This window comes from Dreissena polymorpha, chromosome 6 (assembly GCF_020536995.1).
Source record: "Dreissena polymorpha isolate Duluth1 chromosome 6, UMN_Dpol_1.0, whole genome shotgun sequence".
Classification (NCBI taxonomy): domain Eukaryota; kingdom Metazoa; phylum Mollusca; class Bivalvia; order Myida; family Dreissenidae; genus Dreissena; species Dreissena polymorpha.
In genome coordinates this window covers 33,055,703-33,076,398 of record NC_068360.1, presented here as the reverse complement: position 1 = coordinate 33,076,398, position 20,696 = coordinate 33,055,703, and the positions used below count along the sequence as shown (strand labels likewise).

Here is a 20,696-nt window from a genome sequence, read left to right as displayed (position 1 = left end):
ATGGGCATGATTGGGATCCAGAGAGGCAGAAAATCAAAACCCAAAACCATTTTTCTGCCTTTGTGGTATGTTTGTAGTCTTTTTGGTATTCAGCCTTTTTCGTATAACTATGTGTTCTTTTTGGATTGTTCTTAATTTGCAATAATTGGAATAGGTCCGGTTCCAGGTAATTGGGAACGAATGCTGACATATGATTAAGGAGCATTGCTTATTAATAGTTCAAAGTGTTTTTTATCTGATTTTAGTTCCTCGTTTCCATCGGTCAGGTTCTTTTCTGCCAATCAACAGAGGACAAGAGGTCGTCCTGTGTATGTAATTTCTCGAGAACAGCTGGAATTCTTCATTGAAGCTGGCTTTACATGACGACAAATGGCAGATCTTCTGCATGTGTCTGACTCATCGGTCAAGCGAAGGCTTAGGTATAGTGCATAATATTTGAAATTTGAAAGAAATATTTACATGAAGTTTCTCCTGTTACCTAAGAAAGTTTATAATGATTACCTGTAAGCACCCTTCATTTCACAAATTTCCCAGATAATCTGAAGGCCTGTGTCACTGCATCATGTTAGTTGTTTGTGGTAAAAAATATATAATTATAGATTTGAAATAGAGATTTAAAAACATACTTTTGTGTTTCATTATATTTTTGGTTTAAATTCCCCTATTTGGATAAATAATGCATAATTTCCACCTGCTTGAGGGTACAGGTACTGTTCCCCAAAAACAGAGAGTCCCCTGATATAGACACAGATTGAGTAGTTCAGTTTGTGATTGTGCATTAAACCATGGTTTGAGTCTAATGTTTTGTCACTTATTTCATAATTAATGGTCTTATTAAACCCTTTTTATTGATCAATGAATTATTGTGTGCATGTCTGGTTGGTGAACTTGGATAAGATCGAACCTTTTTTGATAAATTAGACAAGATTTATTTACAAAGAAATGGTTTAACTAGTTTTAAGTAAATTTAATAGTTTTGGTTATAGTTAAATATGTCTACAGTCTTGACGCTAACCCCAAGCCCGACAGCCCGGGGCTAGTGATATTTAATTTTGGCTATTAAAATTTCCAGATTCAAATAATCGGGCTAGTGGGTATTTTAATCTGTTCTATTAATGCATAAAGATTTGGGCTAGTTGTTCAACAATGCTAAAGTGAAGATTGTGTCTATCATTATTCAAATGCAATTTGCATGATACACATGTGAGAAAACCAGCTGAAAGCCTGCTGAATTTGTTTCAGATCCTTTGGTCTAAAGCTGAGGCAGACATACTCGGTGCTGTCAAATAATGCATTAGATGATCTTGTACGAGAAGTGACCCAAGGGAACCCGTCCCTTGGTCAGAGAATGGTTCAAGGCCTGCTGCAGAGCCGAGGACATAGAGTTCAGAGGCAGAGAGTTGCTGACAGCCTAATACGAGTTGATGCCGCAGCAGTGGCTTTGAGATGGTGTCATTCCATAAGACGACGGGTCTACAAGGTTGCAGCACCAAATTCATTGTGGCATATTGATGGAAACCACAAGTTAATCAGGTTAAAACAGCTAACGTTTAATAACCATTTCCCACTCAGAAGAAAAAAGAAAATCACTTTGTGCAAACAGCATAAAACCAAAACAGCCTTCGAGTAACTCGCAGTCTGTTCAGGTTTTATGCTGTTTGCTGCTCATCAGTATCTCAGGGTTGGAAATGAAACCTTTAAAACTTGAATACATTTAAAAAGATATTTAATTATATGTAACTTTCTAAGAGACTACAAATGCGTCAAAATACATATCTAAGTGATAAAGGGTTAAATGAGGCATAGATCATAGAACGAAATATTATTAGAGTATTTGTTTACCACTTAGCCACAATCTGCTTATATGAAACACCTTATACAGGTATTACAATTTTATTTAATTTTAACACTGTGTTCTACATCTTGACAAGTTGAAGTCTATGGCAATCAATTTGCATAAGTGAAGGGAGAATTTTGTATTTAATATGGGGAAAAAATATATATTTTGCTGGGGGAATGGGGCCTTATTTCAGCTAAAAAAAAGTCAGTCCTCCATTAGAAATATTGAGTATTGCAAGGTTATTGTTAAGGAAAATTTAAGAGTAATATTCTCAAGTTTTGTTCTCCAAACTTCCAACAAAGCAGGCTTGGAAGCATCAAAACCTTCATTTTTAGCTCGACTATTATATATGAAATATATATAGTGGAGCTATCCTACTCACCCCGGCGTCGGCGTGAGCGTTAGCGTCTGCGTCCGCTTGCAAATGTTAAAGTTTTCGAACTACCTCAAATATTTTCATTCTCCCTTCACATATTGCTTTAATATTTTGCATTCTTCTTGACCAACATGACCCTCAACCTATAAACAATAGCAGACAAATCTATCAAGCATTTTGTCATAATTATGGCCCCTTTTCCACTTAGAATATGCATCAAATGTTAAAGTTTGCGTACTACCCCAAATATTTCCTATGTCCTTTAACATATTGCTTTTATATTTTGCATACTTCTTTACCAACATGACCCCAATCTATAAACAAGAGCAGACAACTGTATCAAGCATTTTGACAGAATTATTGCCCCTTTTATACTTAGATTGATCAATAATTTGCGTACCACCTCAAATATTTTCTATGTCCTTTGACATATTGCTTTCATATTTTGCATACTTCTTTACCAACATGATCCCAATCTATAAACAAGAGCAGGCAACTGTATCAAGCATCTTGACAGAATTATGGCGCCTTTTATACTTAGATAATTGAACATTTTGCTAAAATTGCCATAACTTCTTTATTTATGATCACATTTGATTCATACTTTGACAAAACAACACTTACCTGACATACCACAATGCACTCCACCCAAACCATCCCCCATGCTCCACCCCAGAATCCCCCCCCCCCCCCCCCTAAAAGAAAAATAATAAAAATAATAATTTTTTTTCCTTATTTTTGAAAGATCATCTATTAAATTACCACACACCCTCATTATACCCCCCCCCCCCTCTCCTCCATGATGGCTTACGTTATACTGTCAAGCACTCGAATAGTCAAGCGCACTGTCCTCTGACAGCTCTTGTTCAACTCTTGGATGTGGAGTATTGCAAAATTTAAATCCTTTTAGGATTCCAAATGTATAAAATAAAGAATGAATTTTAAATCATGGTGTAAGTGTCCAACAAAATCAATGAAAATTAGTACCAAACATTTTTTAATCGATGAGATAATACGGATTCAAGTCAATCAAGTAGACAGGGTATATTTGCATATCCTTCTTTACTTTTTCTGGTATTTACGTGGAATGATGACAATTGGTTAACAATAAAATACATGTACCAAAACAGGTTAACTAGTTATGGATTTGACATGCCTAATTAATATATTTTATTTTTACATAGAATATAAAATAAACATCTTCTATACGCCTTTTATCTGATAGCAAAAAGCTATGTTATATACTGGTATAAATTCCTAGATACATGTAGGTAGTAATTATTATTGGTGCTGTAAAGAGAGATATGTGTGGTTAAAATTTTAAGCCACACATTTCCGCTGAAGCAGCAAAAGGCATATAATAAATCATTATTGAATTAATATGTAATTACTATCATGTTTATATGTTGCAATTTATAATGCATCATGCAAATGTCGCTATTACATATTACTGTCATTTCAAAGCCAATTATTTATCTTCAGATGGGGCTTTGTCGTCCACGGTGGGATTGATGGATACTCGAGACTGTGTGTCTTCCTGAAAGTATCCACCAACAACCGTGCAACCACGATGACGAAAGCCTTCATAAATGGTACTAGGCAGTATGGTGTACCTTCCAGAGTGAGATCTGATAAAGGTCTGGAAAACACAGGAGTTGGAGCCTTCATGATATCCTATCGAGGCCCTGGTCGTGGATCCTTCATTACTGGGAAGAGCGTCCACAACCAGAGGATCGAGCGGCTCTGGAGGGACATGTATTCTGCATGTACCAATGTGTTCCACCAGCTCTTCCAACATCTAGAGGAGACGGGTCGCTTGGACCTGAGCTCGGAAGTACACATGTGGTGCTTACACCTCGTGTATGTTCCACTCATTCAGCGGGCCTTAGACCGCTTCCGTGACGGATGGAACTGCCACAGACTGAGTGAGGAGAGGGGCAGAACACCCACCCAGCTTTATCTGCAGGGCATGATAGAGCATGCAGGACGTGGTCATCGAGGGGTTGATGACATGTTCTTTGAACCTCTGGGGGAACAACTGAGTGTCTCAGAGGAGGACTATGGAGTAGATGAGGAAGCTCCTGTAGCCTCAGCAAATGACGATGAGCTACAGATGTCCTCTGTTACAACACCCATTGACCATGAACAAATGGCAGAACTAACTAATAGAATAAGACCCTTGGATTCAGAGGATGGTTTGGCTGTTGACTTGTTTGAACAGGCTGTGTCCTTTTGTTCTCAGGCATTAAACATATAATGACGTATACTGAACAGTTCTAAGTGGTCAATGGGTTGTAACAGAGGACACCTCTGGCTTCGTCGTTTTCTAAGTTTCAGTAGCTTCCTCATCTACTCAGTTGTTCTTTCTGAGGTTCAAAGAACGTCATCCACCCTCGATGACCACGTCCCGCATGCTCTATCTTGCCCTGCGTGGTTGAACAAGTTGTCATCCCCCCCCCCAGAGGGTTAGGGGATACAAACTTGCAATCATATTCCCGCTTTCACACCTGTAAGCTATCATACACTTAGTGTTTGATTGATGTACCTAATGTATATTGTTATACATATGAACACCAGTATGAAGTTTCCTCAAAGGACTAATTTGTCGTACTTATTTAGTAAAAAGTAAATACATGTTGAATATTAAAGTTTTGTAGCGTTTTATTGAGGTTTAACTTAACATAATTTCTAAAAGAATTAGTTGTTGTTTTTGCATGGGAATGTTTAATTCCAATTTGTATACTCAATTGATGTAGATTGCAGATAGAAAAAAAAAGATAACAAACACGATCCAAAGTGTGACTTACTTATCTGGTAGACATTCACAGATGGATGTAAATGAAAATGCTGAAAATGTGTTATCTATTCTGATTTTATCTGAAGAATCAGGAATATTAGTAAACGTTATGAATGTAATGTTTAATATTGTCTTCAATTAACTTTTGATATCTGGAATTTTATCGCTCCTAGCTTTTGATGTTTGAAAGTTTTCTGAATAAATGATTTAGTTTTGTTAAGCAATATGTATGTAAACGAGATTTCAAATTATAGATATTAACCGTGTTAGCTTGAGTGTAGGACATTAGCCCTCTTGGACATTAGCCCCTAGGACATAAGCCCCTCAGGACGCTAGCCCCATTAGCCCATAGGACTTTTTGCCCTTTGTGTGTTAGCCCCTACCCATTTTTAAATATTTCTTAGGTATTAAATGTCATCTTTTAAAAAATAAAATGCAATTAAAAGGTAGAAGATGCTAAAAATATCAGATTGACATATCTTTTATAAGATTTTTAGTAACAGAGCACTTAATTAATATGTATAAATAATCATGTTCTACTGTGAAATTGTGTTATTTTAAGAGTGATTAAAAATTAAGAAAAAGTTATTAAAGATTTTAGCAACTGGATAAAAAACAATAGTATTACATAATCTGTACTATATGTGTTGCATCAACTAATTCAAGTACATTATGAGGTTAATTGGTATTACAGTTTACTATTTTATTATTGGTGCCGAATATCCAAGGTTGAACGTATCTATTGTCTTCCCTGCCAAATTGATAGCAGTCTGGCTGACTTATGTATAATGTGTGTTCCTTGCGATACTGTAAATACATGCTTTCTATGTGTTTATTTGTACTTGAATTGTTTATATTTCATGTTTTCTATGTGTTTTATATGTGTTTCTGCAGAAACAGTAATATATCTGATGTATGATGCATGTTCCTTGGTATAATACAGAAACCATACGCAAACTATGTTTGCATGTTTGTTGGTTACTTTTACATACATTTTGTAATATGGGAAAATAAAGTATGATATGAGGCCTTAATGACGTTTTAAGTGTTAAGTCTAACCAGACTATGCTAGTGTTTGCTATTTACAACTGTAATGTATTTTAGTGAAATACGAGCACATTGCTCGCTGTACATGCTTTTTGTATTACGATAAATAGATATGACATGTTGCCTTAAGCCCCTTTGTATTATTATAGTTACAAGGCTATAATAGATTTGCTCTGTACAACTAGTATTTTAGTGACCTAATTTGAAATTGTTAAATGCAGAATTGATTCTGATGTTTATGCTAATATCATACCATGTAACCGTTCTATCATATGAATAAATATGACAAAAACATCCATAATGTCTTACTCGTTAAAGCATAAGGTATTTTAAGATCTTACAATTAATGTATTATAACGTGTCATTATAACTCTAGTTTCCACAACATTTGTCTTTCGGTAAGACAAATATACGACAAGTGAATATATAGTGTTAAGTTTAGTCCAGATGTTAGTGATAGCAGTTGCCAATGATATAAGTCTGACATTTTGGTTTCGGTAAGGCATATATATCTATGGCACTCTTAATGTTATTCTATAGATGATAAAATACCATCAGTGATAGATATTTAATTCATACAAGCTGAATGATTAAACTTTATTATCTCTTTGTAATTAAAGATTTCTCTGCGATTGGTTGTTTTACTTGTTTTTCGTAATAGTAAAATCGAACTAAATTATAAACATATCCGGTAGATGCACATGTGAAGAGGCAGATGTAAAGAAACCTTAAATGCAGGAAAAAGTGGTGTAATATAGCATATTTATGTTAATGTGTATATATGAGTACTCTGTTGTCATTGTGTGTGAAATCGTCGTGTATGTTTCGAATACAGCCTCAAAAGGCTTCTTTAAACAACACGCTATCATGGTTATATGATGATATTTGATAGCACGAAACAAATTAGGATAAATATATGCTACATTTTTAAAAGCCAATTTCTATGTTTTCTACTTTATTAATAGAATATCATCCAGTTAATTCGTGACATTGACAAAATTGAACAAGTGCAAAAACAAGCTGCCCGTTTCATAACGGGAGACTACAAATCAAGAACGGCAGGCAGCGTTACCAACATGTTAAAACATCTAGAATTACCACCTCTAGAAGAACGGCGTAAAATCAACCGTCTAGTGAAGCTCTACAAAGTGGCCGAGGGGCTGGTGCCAGCTATACCAGCATCCGATTACTTGAAACCAGCAAGGGTCAAAAGGCAAATTAAGGCGAAACAATATAGTGACTGTGTTACATCCAATATAATAGATAAACAAGTAATAAATAATGACAGAGGCTTTGTAGTGAAAAACTCAAATAGTAGTCAATTTAAAAACTCATTCTTTGTGAAAACCGTGTTAGAGTGGAACCACCTAGACAGTAGAGTGGTCCACGCAGAGACAGTTGAGGGCTTTAAAGCTGCCCTCCATTTTGACTAGGCGCACTCCCCGGTGTACTACGCCGTAACTGGCCCTTCACCGTATTCAGCAGAAGCAGAAGTGATCGTTACAAGACTAAAGTAAATAAAGGCAGCCTTACTACCCGAATTTATTAATTAAAATAAAACTCTAAGATGAGATGAGAACATATTGTATTATAGTTGTATTGTATTATAGTTTGTATTATTGGCTAAATGCTTAGAATACGTTCCATAAATATCTTGCATGTATGTTTTTGAAATATTGTTCTTAAAGCGATCTTCTCCAAATGTTGGAAACATACAACTGCAACTTTTGTTAAATTTTTGTATTCTTGTATGCACTGTTCGCCAATACTTGTATTGTATATATGTCCTCGTGGGCTTAAATGCCTTATTGGATTGAAATAAACTGTCTTGTCTTGTATTGGTGTTTGTTGAAAAATGATTATGCATTTAACATCATTATGCATTCACACCTTTATTAATGGCTGTATGTGTAAGCACATGTAATTACTTATAATCTATTTAAAAAAAGGCATCAAAGAGTGTTTTTTTTATTTGGGGGGGGGGGGCAATTATTCAAGATCATAATACTATTGCAAAAAATTAAAACAGTAAAGAAATCGTAAAAAACACAAAAAAATACGTGTTGTACAAGCTATATATTGCAAAAAATATATATAAGACTTCAACATTTTATAATAATTGTATGTATTTACATATGAAATGAAAATGGAATAAAAATACTTCCTTTAAAATAAGTTATGAACGTTTAAAAACACCTGGGGGCTAACGTCCTAGTGCACACTTTTGAAGGGGCTAATGTCCCAGACGGCTTATGTCCGTAACCCGTTAGTTTTCGGTCGCTTGTCTTCAGTACAAGGATATTGATGGAGACAATCGCAGATTTCTGCAGTATTTTATCACATACTTGTCAGGGGTGGCGAAATCTCAAAAAACTATACTTGTCCACGGACAACCATTTAGGAAATTTGACTTGTCCGTTGCTGAAGTACACTTGTCCGTTAATGTTTATATAAATTATAAAAGCATTTATTAATAAATGTAAAACAATGTGGAATATACCAAAATGAATATGATTTGCTAGTTTTGTTTATAGTTGTATTACAATAGTACATTCATGATAGCAGTATATTATAAACAATATAAAGACTTTCTAAAAATTAATCTTGCAAAGCTAGTGTTATTAAAACATGTTTTTAACATGACATCGTAATCTTAACAAATTAAACTAGTTCAATATGTCGACCTCATCAGACTGAGGCTCTGCGCCGCTACTGGTAGTTTGATTATCATCACCTGGTAACCATTGAAAATCTGTGAGCCAAGTTTCTTGAAAAGTTCTGGTGCGTTTACTTAGATCATATTTTTTATCATAATCTTTCTTAGTTTTTTTGGGAGGTTGACTGCTCAAAGCTTTGGGTTTCTGATTCGTTGTTGAAGATTTAAAAAAACTAAATGTTCCATTTTTACAATTAAAGTCGCCTTAAATAACAAGGTAGACCGTGTTTTGATTATCTTACTTTAATACTTTGTATTTCCCTCTGATTGTAAAAATATAGAAACCAGTCTGTACACTGTCTAACAGTTGGGCTGAATGTTTAAAATGCGGCATGCTCCTGGTCTCTTATAGAATAAGGGAGATCACTGCGCAGGAGAGTGCTCGTATTTTAGCTTGATTGCTCCGCAAATAGCACTGACGATGTAATCACTTGTCAACATCCGGTTTTGTAAAACTTAATTACGGCTTTAATATAATATATTTTTTTTGTATACCTGGACCCAACTTTTAAAAAACTTGTTGTCCACGGACAACTGAATTAAAAAAAATCAGTTGCCCAGGCACGCAAATGTACGACTCGGGCAACTCGGACATTTGATTTCGCCACCCCTGCTTGTATACAGATTAAAATACAAAGTATGCATTTTTAAATTATGTTGAGAATAAACGTGTATTACATGTAAAACTGTTTTCTCGTGATTCTTGAAAATGAAAGGTCCCCAATCATCAGATAGAGCAAACTTCTTTTTATTTATTTATTCATTCATCTATTTATTTATTAACTATTTTAAACAGTTACCATTATTGCTTTGGTGACAACTAACAAATCGATGGCATGTTGTTTTTACAATAATCTACTGTTGACAGGAGCCTGTTGGTAGGAAAGGGGCTTCGCGACCTCCTGAAGAAAAAGGGTGCAGATAATTATCCACGAACATTCATGACATGCTGTTGTTATAGCTCATAATTCGACACTATAAATGCAGTGGTTCTATCCAATTAGTCAGTACAATTTTCTCGATACCAATTAAGACACACTTGTTCACCCATCTGATTGGAAACCTATTGGCGAAAGTTTGCGTGATAATAACGCGTTACATGTTATATCTTGTTTTCTGTTATATTCGACATTGAATTTGGATTAGAGTTTGAAGGTAAGCTATAATTCTTACAAAAAAATCGTTTACGCACACACAATTTAATGCATTAATGTATCTCGGCTATATCCGTAAACATTTCACAATTACGATTGAAATTGAAATTACGTGCGTAACCAATTTTAACGAAATAATTATGTTTGATTGGCTTATTCATACCCGCATCACGCAAACAATAATTTAAGTTTTTGAATATACATTAAGATCTATCAATATAGATTTCTTTATTAATAGTCCGTTGATATACTAGATCGTTTTCCAATAATGTTTAAGTTCGACAATAAAAAAAGTGCATAACCAATTTTTACTCGCAACACGGAGCGATTGTCACACTGATGTTGTTTATTGAAATTGGCCAAACATGTATCTTTATTGAACAGTTTGACAATTCTTAAGGTATAAGAAATTGCAGAAAATGACGTTATTTGTTGTTTATACGCCCATTGTCAATTTAGGAAACATTTTTATTTTAAAAGTAGTTAACAAACCAACTTATAGTTTTCAACCAATTGAAACTTTAAACTTTAAATGATGAAAAAAACGGATATGGGTACATTGTGTTTGCTATCAATAAAACATCACAGTCACTACAAAATCGTAATATATAATATACTCTGTAAGATCATTTCAAATTAAAACTACAAAATTGACAGCTATTCAAAGATATATTATTCAGTTGAGTGAAGGAATGATATATTATAATAACCATGATTTTTCCGTATTTTATATCCGTAAAGTTTAAATAAAGTTTTTCCGTATGACTTTGCCTTTTAAGGAATAATTCATCATAAAAGTTATAATAAATATATGAGCCTTGTTCTGAGAAAACTGGGCTTAATGCATGTGCGTAAAATGTTATCCCAGATTACCATGTGCAGTCCACACAGCCTTATAAGGTACGACATTGTCCGCCTAAATTAGATTTTCTGTAAGGATTGACTTTATTGAAACTAAAAATATCATACAAGCGCAGACTGCACAGGCTAATCAGGGATGACACTTTACGCACATGCATTAAGCCCAATTTTCTCTGAACGCGGCTCATATATAAATTAAACGAAGGATGCCTGCATGTCATGTATAGTGTACTTGTAAGACATACAAATTCTTCGAAATCATCGATGTCATTACGATCAGTCTATTAGTATCTCATTTAGAGTGACATAATTTGAAGTTCATGAGTGCAGAGAATGGTTCATATTTTGGTAAAAGGAATCGTACTACGTTTTAACGTATCAAAAAAGATAGCATGCATTACAGAAAGTACTTTTTAGAACAAAAAATATCAAAGAATGACTGACTTGCCTTTCTCTAGAAGTAAAATCGTTTTAAAAGTCTGAACAAGACCACTTGACAGGCATGTGGAAAATGACATCATGATAAAACTACGCGTGCTAAATACTTCTATCTTCTATTGGTAACATGTATAACAAAAATGAGTTATTGTTCCTCAAAATATGCAAAGTTGCTAACCTTCGGATGTTCGTTCAATTTAAATTTTCAATTCTTCAGTGGAAAGCGAGATGGCAAACTCCGTTGATTCGGATTTAGATGAGTTCCGGATTCCGAACACACCGAGAAATGCCGGTAAATGTTGATTCGTTTCTGTTTTCGATGTTCATTATTGTAATCTGATTTTGTAAAAGCACACAACGCAACCTCTTCATACTTCGCGTTCATATGTTAACTGTTATTTACTTACATGTATGGATCATTCTGCGAATTTAAATATACTTAAAGCTCCATATATCCAAATCTACCATAAGACATGTGATAATTTCAAATACCCGGGTACAATTTATGTCAGACTTCAGCTGGTTGTTATTTGTTTACCAATGAATTTAACGAGTATGAAAAACATTAATCACGTACTATCATTTAAAACGACAATATCAATGACTTAAGTGATGTCTAATTAACAAAAAAATATTTTCTAAATAAATATGTTGTTTGAAAGTTGATTTTCATGCTTTATAATCGATTATTTAAAGCGGACATATTTAGACGACATATCAACGCAGCCATGGCCGAGACGACAGCATTTGCAGACGATGTAACGGCGTTACGACACGGCGAGGAGCTGGTGTCGAGACTGCCAACTCTTGCGTACTACGCGAGAACCACCCCAACAGAAACCATTCGACGAAGGAGGGGAATAATAAACCGGGTCAATGTTGGCGACAGAAGGCGGACAACAACAATCAAAGTCCGATTTACGGCCCTTGACAGACCAGATTACAGGTCTACTGCTGGGATTGACATGGGCAAGCTCTTAGCCAAGGGCTTGGGTAAGCTTATTTCACAAAAGCAAACCGTCATGTTATACAACTAAGTTATCACATGTAATGTAACATGCCTGACCAGAGTAGGGCGTATAAAGAAAAGAATTACAGATTACTGCCCATCATTTTGAAATATATCACATGAGACTTACAAAAAAATAATTGCGAGGCATTTAAATCTTGAACGGTCGAGAAATAAAATTATCATTGTTCTTGACTTTCTGTGCAATACATGTGATTGAATTGAAATACCGCTAAAATTATGAAATGTTCTATAGATGACGTCATTGAACTGTAAAAAGAGTATTTTTTCTTATGAAATTGTCTGTTTTGCGTATTTGTTCGTATGAAATTGTCTGTTATGTTAAAATTGATTCATTTGTAGATAAATTGTTGGCTTGACAGCTGATCCCTAATAGCCCCATACATTGTTTGACATAAACACTACTGACCTGATAAATATAAATATAAATAAATAATATATAATATATGTATATAATATATATATTATAAAACGAAGTCGCTTCTAGCCGTTTATAAATTAAAACTCTTTGATTAAATTCGCCGTAGCTTTCGACCTCTCGGTCTTCTTCAGCGGCATTTATTTGTGAAGCATATCATGTTTAAGTGACGTTATATTGTTAGACGTTTTAATTACTTTAGGGAGGCGATCTGAGTGCACTGTCATTTTGCCGTTGGCCACAACGTATGACGACCTGAAGAGGAAGGCAACAGAGCTGTTCCCTGTACTGAACGGGATTGCCTTCGACTTAGTAGAGGGGAAACGGGGCAATAAGTTGTTGCCTTTGGATGCCAGTACAACACTTGGTGCGATAAGAAGCAGCAACCGAGGAGCAGAGTTCGCCCGTCTATGGGTTTTGCCAGAGACATACATTATATCGGCAGAGGTAAGCATAAATATCAGCATAACATACATACGGCCGTTTTATCAATATTAGGATGGACATGCACTGCACATTGTCTTTTTTCTTTTAAACAACAGAACGCGACCATGTGGCCAGGTGACAGGACTGAGCCGTCGATGGGCACCAGCCGCATTCCGGACATGGACACCTCGCCTACGTTGGGCGCTTCGTCTTCGCCAGTGGCAACCACCCCGATTGAAGCCGAAGACCGAATAGAGGATGGAGTCAGTTTTTTCCTCCGGGTAGACGAACCTTCAGAGGTAAACCATGCTCAATACCAAATAATATCTTTTTTTTTAAAATAATAGTCCATTCCTATAAATCGTTCAATCTGCATACATTCATAATTTTAATTAGATCTTTGTGGAAACATACGAATTTGAACAGAAATTCCAAATATATTGTTACCCACATGGTTAAAAAGATTTTTTTTAAGTATTATTGGTCGAGGAGTTAATATTGCGAGCTGATGTAATATGAATTCTTTAAATATATTTTTAAATGTTAATATTGCCTTATTAAAGCGAAATACATAAAATTAAAATACATAGTAAAGACTGAGTATGGCATCTCAACTTTGAGTTTCATGAGATGTCCACGATAACAATTATTAAGCGCTATTGGTTAAATTCTATAAAACCTAATTTTCAATGATGAGTGACCAGTAGCAAGGCCCTTGAATTATCTTGAAGTTTGAGACGCACGCACGCGCACACACACACACACGCACGCACGCGCGCGCGCGCGCGCGCACACACACACACACACACACACACACACACACACACACACACACACACACACACACACACACACACACACACACACACACACACACACACACACACACACACACACACACACACACACACACACAATATGTACATGGACTTTATTTGATCTAAATGTGTATTTTCCAAGGGAAATTGATTAATTATTCCTTGGTGAAAATGGGCGAACACGAGGCGTGTCTAGATACTTGTTAATCTAAAATTTAACCTCTTTGTAACTACGGAACATATACTTATTTTTCTTTAGACGACAGACGCAGCAGAACAGCAACAACCAACGGCTGTCACGCCGACGGCAACGTCAAGACCGCTACAATCAAATGCAGCCGCTCGAATGCAGCAGGTCACTTATTTTACGGTCTAATTATACTTGATAGACATGTAAAAATGCATGAATCTTGAAATATACATACATGGTATGGTACATGTACGGGAACGCGGGGGGGGGGGGGGGGGGGGGGGGGGCGTAAAAGCAGGACGACGTCATGACACTGTATTAACATGTCTACTGAGGCTACCGTACTGCAGCTTATTAAATTAATATTTTCCGACTAACCTGATTCTATTCGAACTAGTTTGAACAATAAATTGATAATATTTTAGACATTGTCAAACATCATGATAGAAAAAGGCCAATAGTTGGGAGTCAGACTCCAGATATTTAAATAATACTGATAAAATTAGTTTGAAGCGATCCATTCCCCGCTGCTATGTTACAGTACAATTTCGATGAGGTTCAAACACAATAGGTGTGTTATGTTGTATATTGATGCATAGTTCATACAACACACCGACTAGCATTAAAAAGCGAAATTTTAGGCAATCTAAATAACACCTGGCAACTTGTTGTGTTACCAAGTAGTGCCGAATTCAGACTGTTATTTTAGCACATGTTGTCGGTAACGTCATAGAGGTCGCATGTAACTTTTTAAGTTGTTTCATCCGCTTTCAAATAGGCGATATTGTATTTTATATAAAACTTATCAAAAGACGCTCCCCATCTTGACGTCCTGATGTTGCTTTAGTAACGCTTATTATACGTCTCAAATAATGTGTAAATACTGTGTAGAATTTGCATCATAAGCTTAGTCTGTAAGTATTAAATTACGTTGCAAAATGTTTATTTCCATTGTAAAAACGTTTATTTGTAGTGATAATACAATATAGGCGTAGTCCTCATTTAATTTTGGATCACCTCACGCATAGTTCAATTTCACTTAAAGATAGTTTTAATTAAAGAAAGCTTGGGTTTTTTGATCAATTTACTTTTGACTCTCAGTGTATACATTTCTATACAACAGGCAACACAACAGCACCAGACTGTTCAGTCTACAGGGTTTTGTCGACGCAGGGACGCCGACAGTTCAGTTCCGGGTCTCCACAAGGACGTTGATAGATGTGACTAGGTAAATGTTGTTGTTGTTTTTTACGATAAAAAAATGTGTTTTTTTTAACTTTTTTCCGGCCATTGGGTGAAATTTCGTGCCCAAGAGGAAGGGGGTCCCCCGTGTCCGAGATTGCTTTGTGAACAACTGTTTCTCTCTATGTATGAACATACTCCGGTGACGACGATCAGATTTTCATTGAAAGAAAGACTCCGGGAGGGACGTAGGGTTATATTTGGATATCGGATTGGGATTAATTTTCAATAAATGATATCAGATGACTACCTGCAGCATGTGTCTTTCTCCACTTCAAACTAGCTTAATGTCGCGCTAAAACTGAACCTGTTAGAGCAAAGTAATACCCTAAGAAAACGAAGTCCTCTGTTATTTGAATTTTGTAGACATATGCATATTAAGTGGTTTATTTCTGCTTAAAATGAATTAAATTTAGAATCTAGATATACTCACAATTTCGGATTATTGTGTGTACTAGCCTTATAGAGAATATGAAAGCACCGTATCAATTAACATTTACATCATCTTGTCCATTAATTCTTTAACAAACCATCCGTGAGGGTTAACTATGAAATAACATTGTAACCATTGTTTTAAAAACCTGGTACCGTATTTTTAGATAAATAATACAATTATGCTACAGTGAACTCGCCAATAGAGTAAAAACAGTATTTTGCTGTGTTTTATTTTTTCCTTTCATTTAAGGGATGTTTCTCAACCAGAAGACGAATATGGAGACACTGAGGTACCTGAAATAAGAACGTCAACAAGTTCAGGGTAACTATAGTTGAAATGTTCAATAAACTAAAGGGATTTTAGCATGAATTCCTATTTATATAGAAGAGTGGCAAACTATCAGTAGCTTCGACCAATCTACCTCCTAACCTCAACCAAATTGAAATGAATGTGGAGATAACACCATACAGGAAAGACGCTGCCGCACTGCAAGAATTTGACATTCATAGGAGAATCTTTAACTGCACTGCATTAATACGACAGAAGCAATACCAAATCTGAATGATTGATATTATTTCAATGTTTATTTTTGGCAGCATTAATTTATATTAAATTAAGTTTAGATACACGTTATAAATATTGTTTGAATCATAAAGCCCTAAACATGGGCAAAACGAATGATACCTTATGATGCACTTACTCAGATATCCAAATAAATTGTGCAACTTGCATAATAATTATGCTTTCTATTATTACCAGAAGAAGTAAACACTAATTCAGAAGCCATAAATAATCGAATACATTAACCCCTGATCAGAACTATGGTGCTGTCTGATCTAGGTATATACCCATACTTTATGAGCATACGCCAACTTTAAAAATCTAGAGAACCCATTTGTTCTAATTTTCATTTGCTTCTTTCAGACCTGTGACAACATCTGAAGAACTCACGCAGATGCTGCGCGAGCAAGCGAGGACATGCATCAGACAGACAGATGAAGATCCACTGACACTGGAGGTTCGCAGGAATTTTGTGCTGCGGGATGCTCTCCAGTATATAAGAGTTTCACAGGAGGACCTACACAGCCCCCTGCACATCCGCTTCCTGGGAGAACAAGGCATCGACCTGGGAGGGTTGAGAAGAGAATTTTGGACACTTTTTCTGTACCAGGTGTCTCATTCGACATTTATAACTGGTAAGAGTTAACATCTGCCGTTAGGTTTGAAAAACATTTCCATTTAGAGATGTCTTTTTTAAACATGCGTTCAACCTAGAAAATGTATGACATTGTATAATTTCTATAAAAACTTGGCTATGATTTGCAATTGATGCATTTTTTTATATTTCAGGACGACCGGGACGTCTGGCCTTCCAGAAGAATTTCATTGAACAACGTAAGCGGACATTCTACTATCTTGGGCAGTTAGTAGCACTGTCCGTCTTACAGGACGGTCCCGGTCTGCCGATTTTCTCGGATATAGTGACCGACTACATCCTGGACCGTGACCGTAGTGTAGTGAGTGAGGGGGATCTGCCAGAGCACCTTGCTCAGCTGATAGAACAGGTCAGTTTTGTTATATACACAATGTTAAACAAAATATTAAAGTTTTACAAACTCTGATATATTTTCGTTCTCATCAACATACAGCTTTCATACCTACTTGTTACCATAATTATCACAATTTAATAGATAATTAAGACCAGATGGCATTTTGGACAGAATTAAGTCCCCTTGTTGACACATATAATACTATCAAGCACTGACAATAGTCGAGCACTCTTTATTGCTTACGTTTCTACATAATTATCTTCAAAATAAATGAAGAGTCTGATGAGAGTTGTCATTCTGCTTTAAGATGTACATCATAAAGTATTCATAAATTTTATTAAAGTCATGTTCATGCAATCAAATTGATAATTCAGCATAAAAAGGGTTAATGTCCCATCCTATAGACACCTTGGTTTGGACACTTGTGTCAATTTTTTCTTGCCTATTTGTTTGTTAGTTTTCTTGATCGGTTGTGTCTTTTTTGCTTTCTTGTGTATACGGTTGTATATTTGTTATGCTACTTTGCATGTGATGGTTGCAGAAGGATGTCTGAAATTGTGACGATATAGTAAATAGTTATATAACTGCATGCCTTATAACAGTCAGGATATGGTAGTGTGGCTCCCACTGCAGGGCCGCCTATGCTATCAGAACGGTCAAGGATAGGCTCGAAACCGGACATAGGTCTCCTTCCGAAGATTTAATTGTTTGGAGGTTAACTGCCAAGCATTATTCTGTTTGTGAATTTGTCTCATTTCTGTTCTATTTGGTCGGTTTGAGCAGGAGTGTCCATGTTCTAGTTTTGGATGTATTTACCGCTGCGCTGCCGGGTGGCACGGTTGTAATTGTTTAGTTGAAAACGTCCATGTGTAGTTACAATAATGTAAGTAAAGAATGGAAGCACCGTGTAATGTCGATCGTATGAACTTTCAGATGAAGGAGGCCAATAGTGACGCTGCAGCACAAACACTCTTCCAACAGATGTTTGATGAAGCTTGTACTGCTGGGTTTCTAATCCCATCCACCAGCTTCAACAAGAGCTTCATACCAGCCCTGGTTGGTGCCCTAGTCAATAACCTGGTTGAGAGCAGTCGGGTTGAGCTTGACCAGTTTGTCGATGGTAAGATATGTCTTTCAGCCTACTGCTAATTGAATTAATGCCGAACTCTTTAAAATAAGTCATACAAACAATGACACTTTCACCTATTTTGAAAAAACTGCTTAACCTTTTACTTTATCCTTCCCATATTTGACCCTTCTGCATCCATTGAAATTCCTCTTCGTGCGAAATTACTAAGTAGTAAAGAAGAATAGCGCCATCTTTTGCCGGAGGTCCCAGCCAGAGGCTGTGCTCCCCGCTGTGAAAAATAGCTCGTTGATTTGTAACTTTTTGATTTAGTAAATCGTATCAAGTTCAACACATTGCTGATCAATGTTTTTAAATATATTCATAGGACTGAAGACTCATCAGGTCCTTGAGTTGCTGCGTTTGAGGCCTGATGATAGCTACTGCATATTCAGCGGCCGAACAAAACCGGTGACTGTAGAAGCAGTTCGCTTGCTTTTGCATTTCCGATATCGGACTGGGAATCATGCAGAAACTGATCAGCAGACAGCTCAAGGTTTTCTGACGTTCCTCCGAGCTACCAAAGGTAGATAATAAACGTTTACAGCGTAGATCATACGTATTATGTAACATTATGAACACATGGGATGACTGACACAGTGTGTCCAAATATTAACTTACAACGAAAAATCTTAACAAGGGGGTTTGTCGCGCAAAACGTTTTGTTATATATTTCTCTGCATAGAAATCGTATTGCAATATATATATATATATATATATATATATATATATATATATATATATATATATATATATATATATATATATATATATATATTGTGGCAACTAAAAGATATATTGTTGCAACTAACAGTATCATTATAAGCGCGAGTGCTTGCATTAATTGGTTATCATTGCAATAGCACATAATTTCATTCATTTCAGGCCTTGAAATGCAATAGAGCACCCATATTAATTTATATAATTATTTAAGTATGTTAATGTGTCAATGTTTTACATGCAAAATACCAGGGGATTCTGCCCTGTACGTGCTTAAGTCATTTCTATAAAATTTTGCAATACTGCTAAACTGTATGACAATACGAGGCACAGCATTACAATTTAGTATAGCCAGTCTTATTGATTTGTCGGGATTTGTATAATCGTTGCCGGACTTATGTTTATTACATAAAGCTTAAACTTGCTACATATCTATGTTAAATTGAATGACACAATCTAATACTGTTTACAGACCAAAAATGTCCGCCAAAATTAGAAACGGCCACCAAAATAAACAATTTTTAACTGTTATGTGGTAGAAAGAAGTCAATTTTACCTACAGCATTACAATGAAGGGATTTAAATAAAGCATAATGGACTTTTGGTGTGAAACATTTATGATAGATTAAATGAATTCGTCCAAGTTTAAGAATCATATTGCCGACATTCTATATGTTTTATGCTATGTTGTTGATATATAATTATAGCTAATTCCAAAACGAAGTAAGCGCTCGTTTACGCATGTACACACACACAACTGGGAAACAATTATTGTACAAAACGCAATTTTATTTATATTTCAGGATCAACTGCATCTGTCAACGGGGTTAAGCTACAGCCGAATGACGTGCTGATGTGGCTGACGGGATCAGCGACAATGCCGGCAGTGGGCTTCCATAAAGTTATTGATGTGGAATTTGGGGACACGCTTCGGGTTAACACATGTGCCCTGGTGTTGACGCTGGCTGAAGTGCCACGCGAAGTTGAAGATGTTGTGCAACATTACTCCGAACTGCTCATCAATAGCCAGACATTTCAAGCGGAATAATTTCCCAAGATAGTTTAATACATCATGACTCATTAGGAAATTGTGTTATATTCCTTTTCATGGGTATATATGGAACGGTATTTCGGTAAAAATCATTCGTGGTGAATATTTACATTATGACTGATGTTAATTCTAATATGCTTCATGACAATTCCAAACATGCCGGTTGTCTATTCGTTTATACTTTATGATTGTGGCATCATTGATGGTGAATATACAGAGCTCCAGATAAGGGTCGTATTTTCGTAATTACGAATTATTTTCAAGTCCGTTACGTATTTATTTTAAAATCTTGTCGTACCATTAAGAATTACAAAATCAAGTTACGAATATTATTTTTACATCGGTTCGTATCGATTTTTATTGAGTTCTTTTCGCGTATTAAAGATCTTTGCGGTGCTTATATAGAATGGTTATCGGGTTTGTTTAACAAAGCGCATTTTTTCCAATAAAAGCGGCGTAT

At 35.7% G+C, this 20,696-nt stretch overlaps 1 protein-coding gene across 1 annotated transcript; it reads left to right on the top strand.

Annotated features, from left to right (window-relative positions):
• Positions 1-369: 369 nt before the first annotated feature.
• Positions 370-20,422, top strand: LOC127834760 (uncharacterized). Its single transcript, XM_052360794.1, has 8 exons — positions 370-419; positions 1,243-1,533; positions 16,039-16,110; positions 16,714-16,985; positions 17,140-17,354; positions 18,273-18,459; positions 18,794-18,991; positions 19,989-20,422. The coding sequence occupies exons 1-8, from the start codon at positions 370-372 to the stop codon at positions 20,231-20,233; spliced, it is 1,530 nt and encodes a 509-aa protein (XP_052216754.1). The 3' UTR covers positions 20,234-20,422.
• Positions 20,423-20,696: the final 274 nt, after the last annotated feature.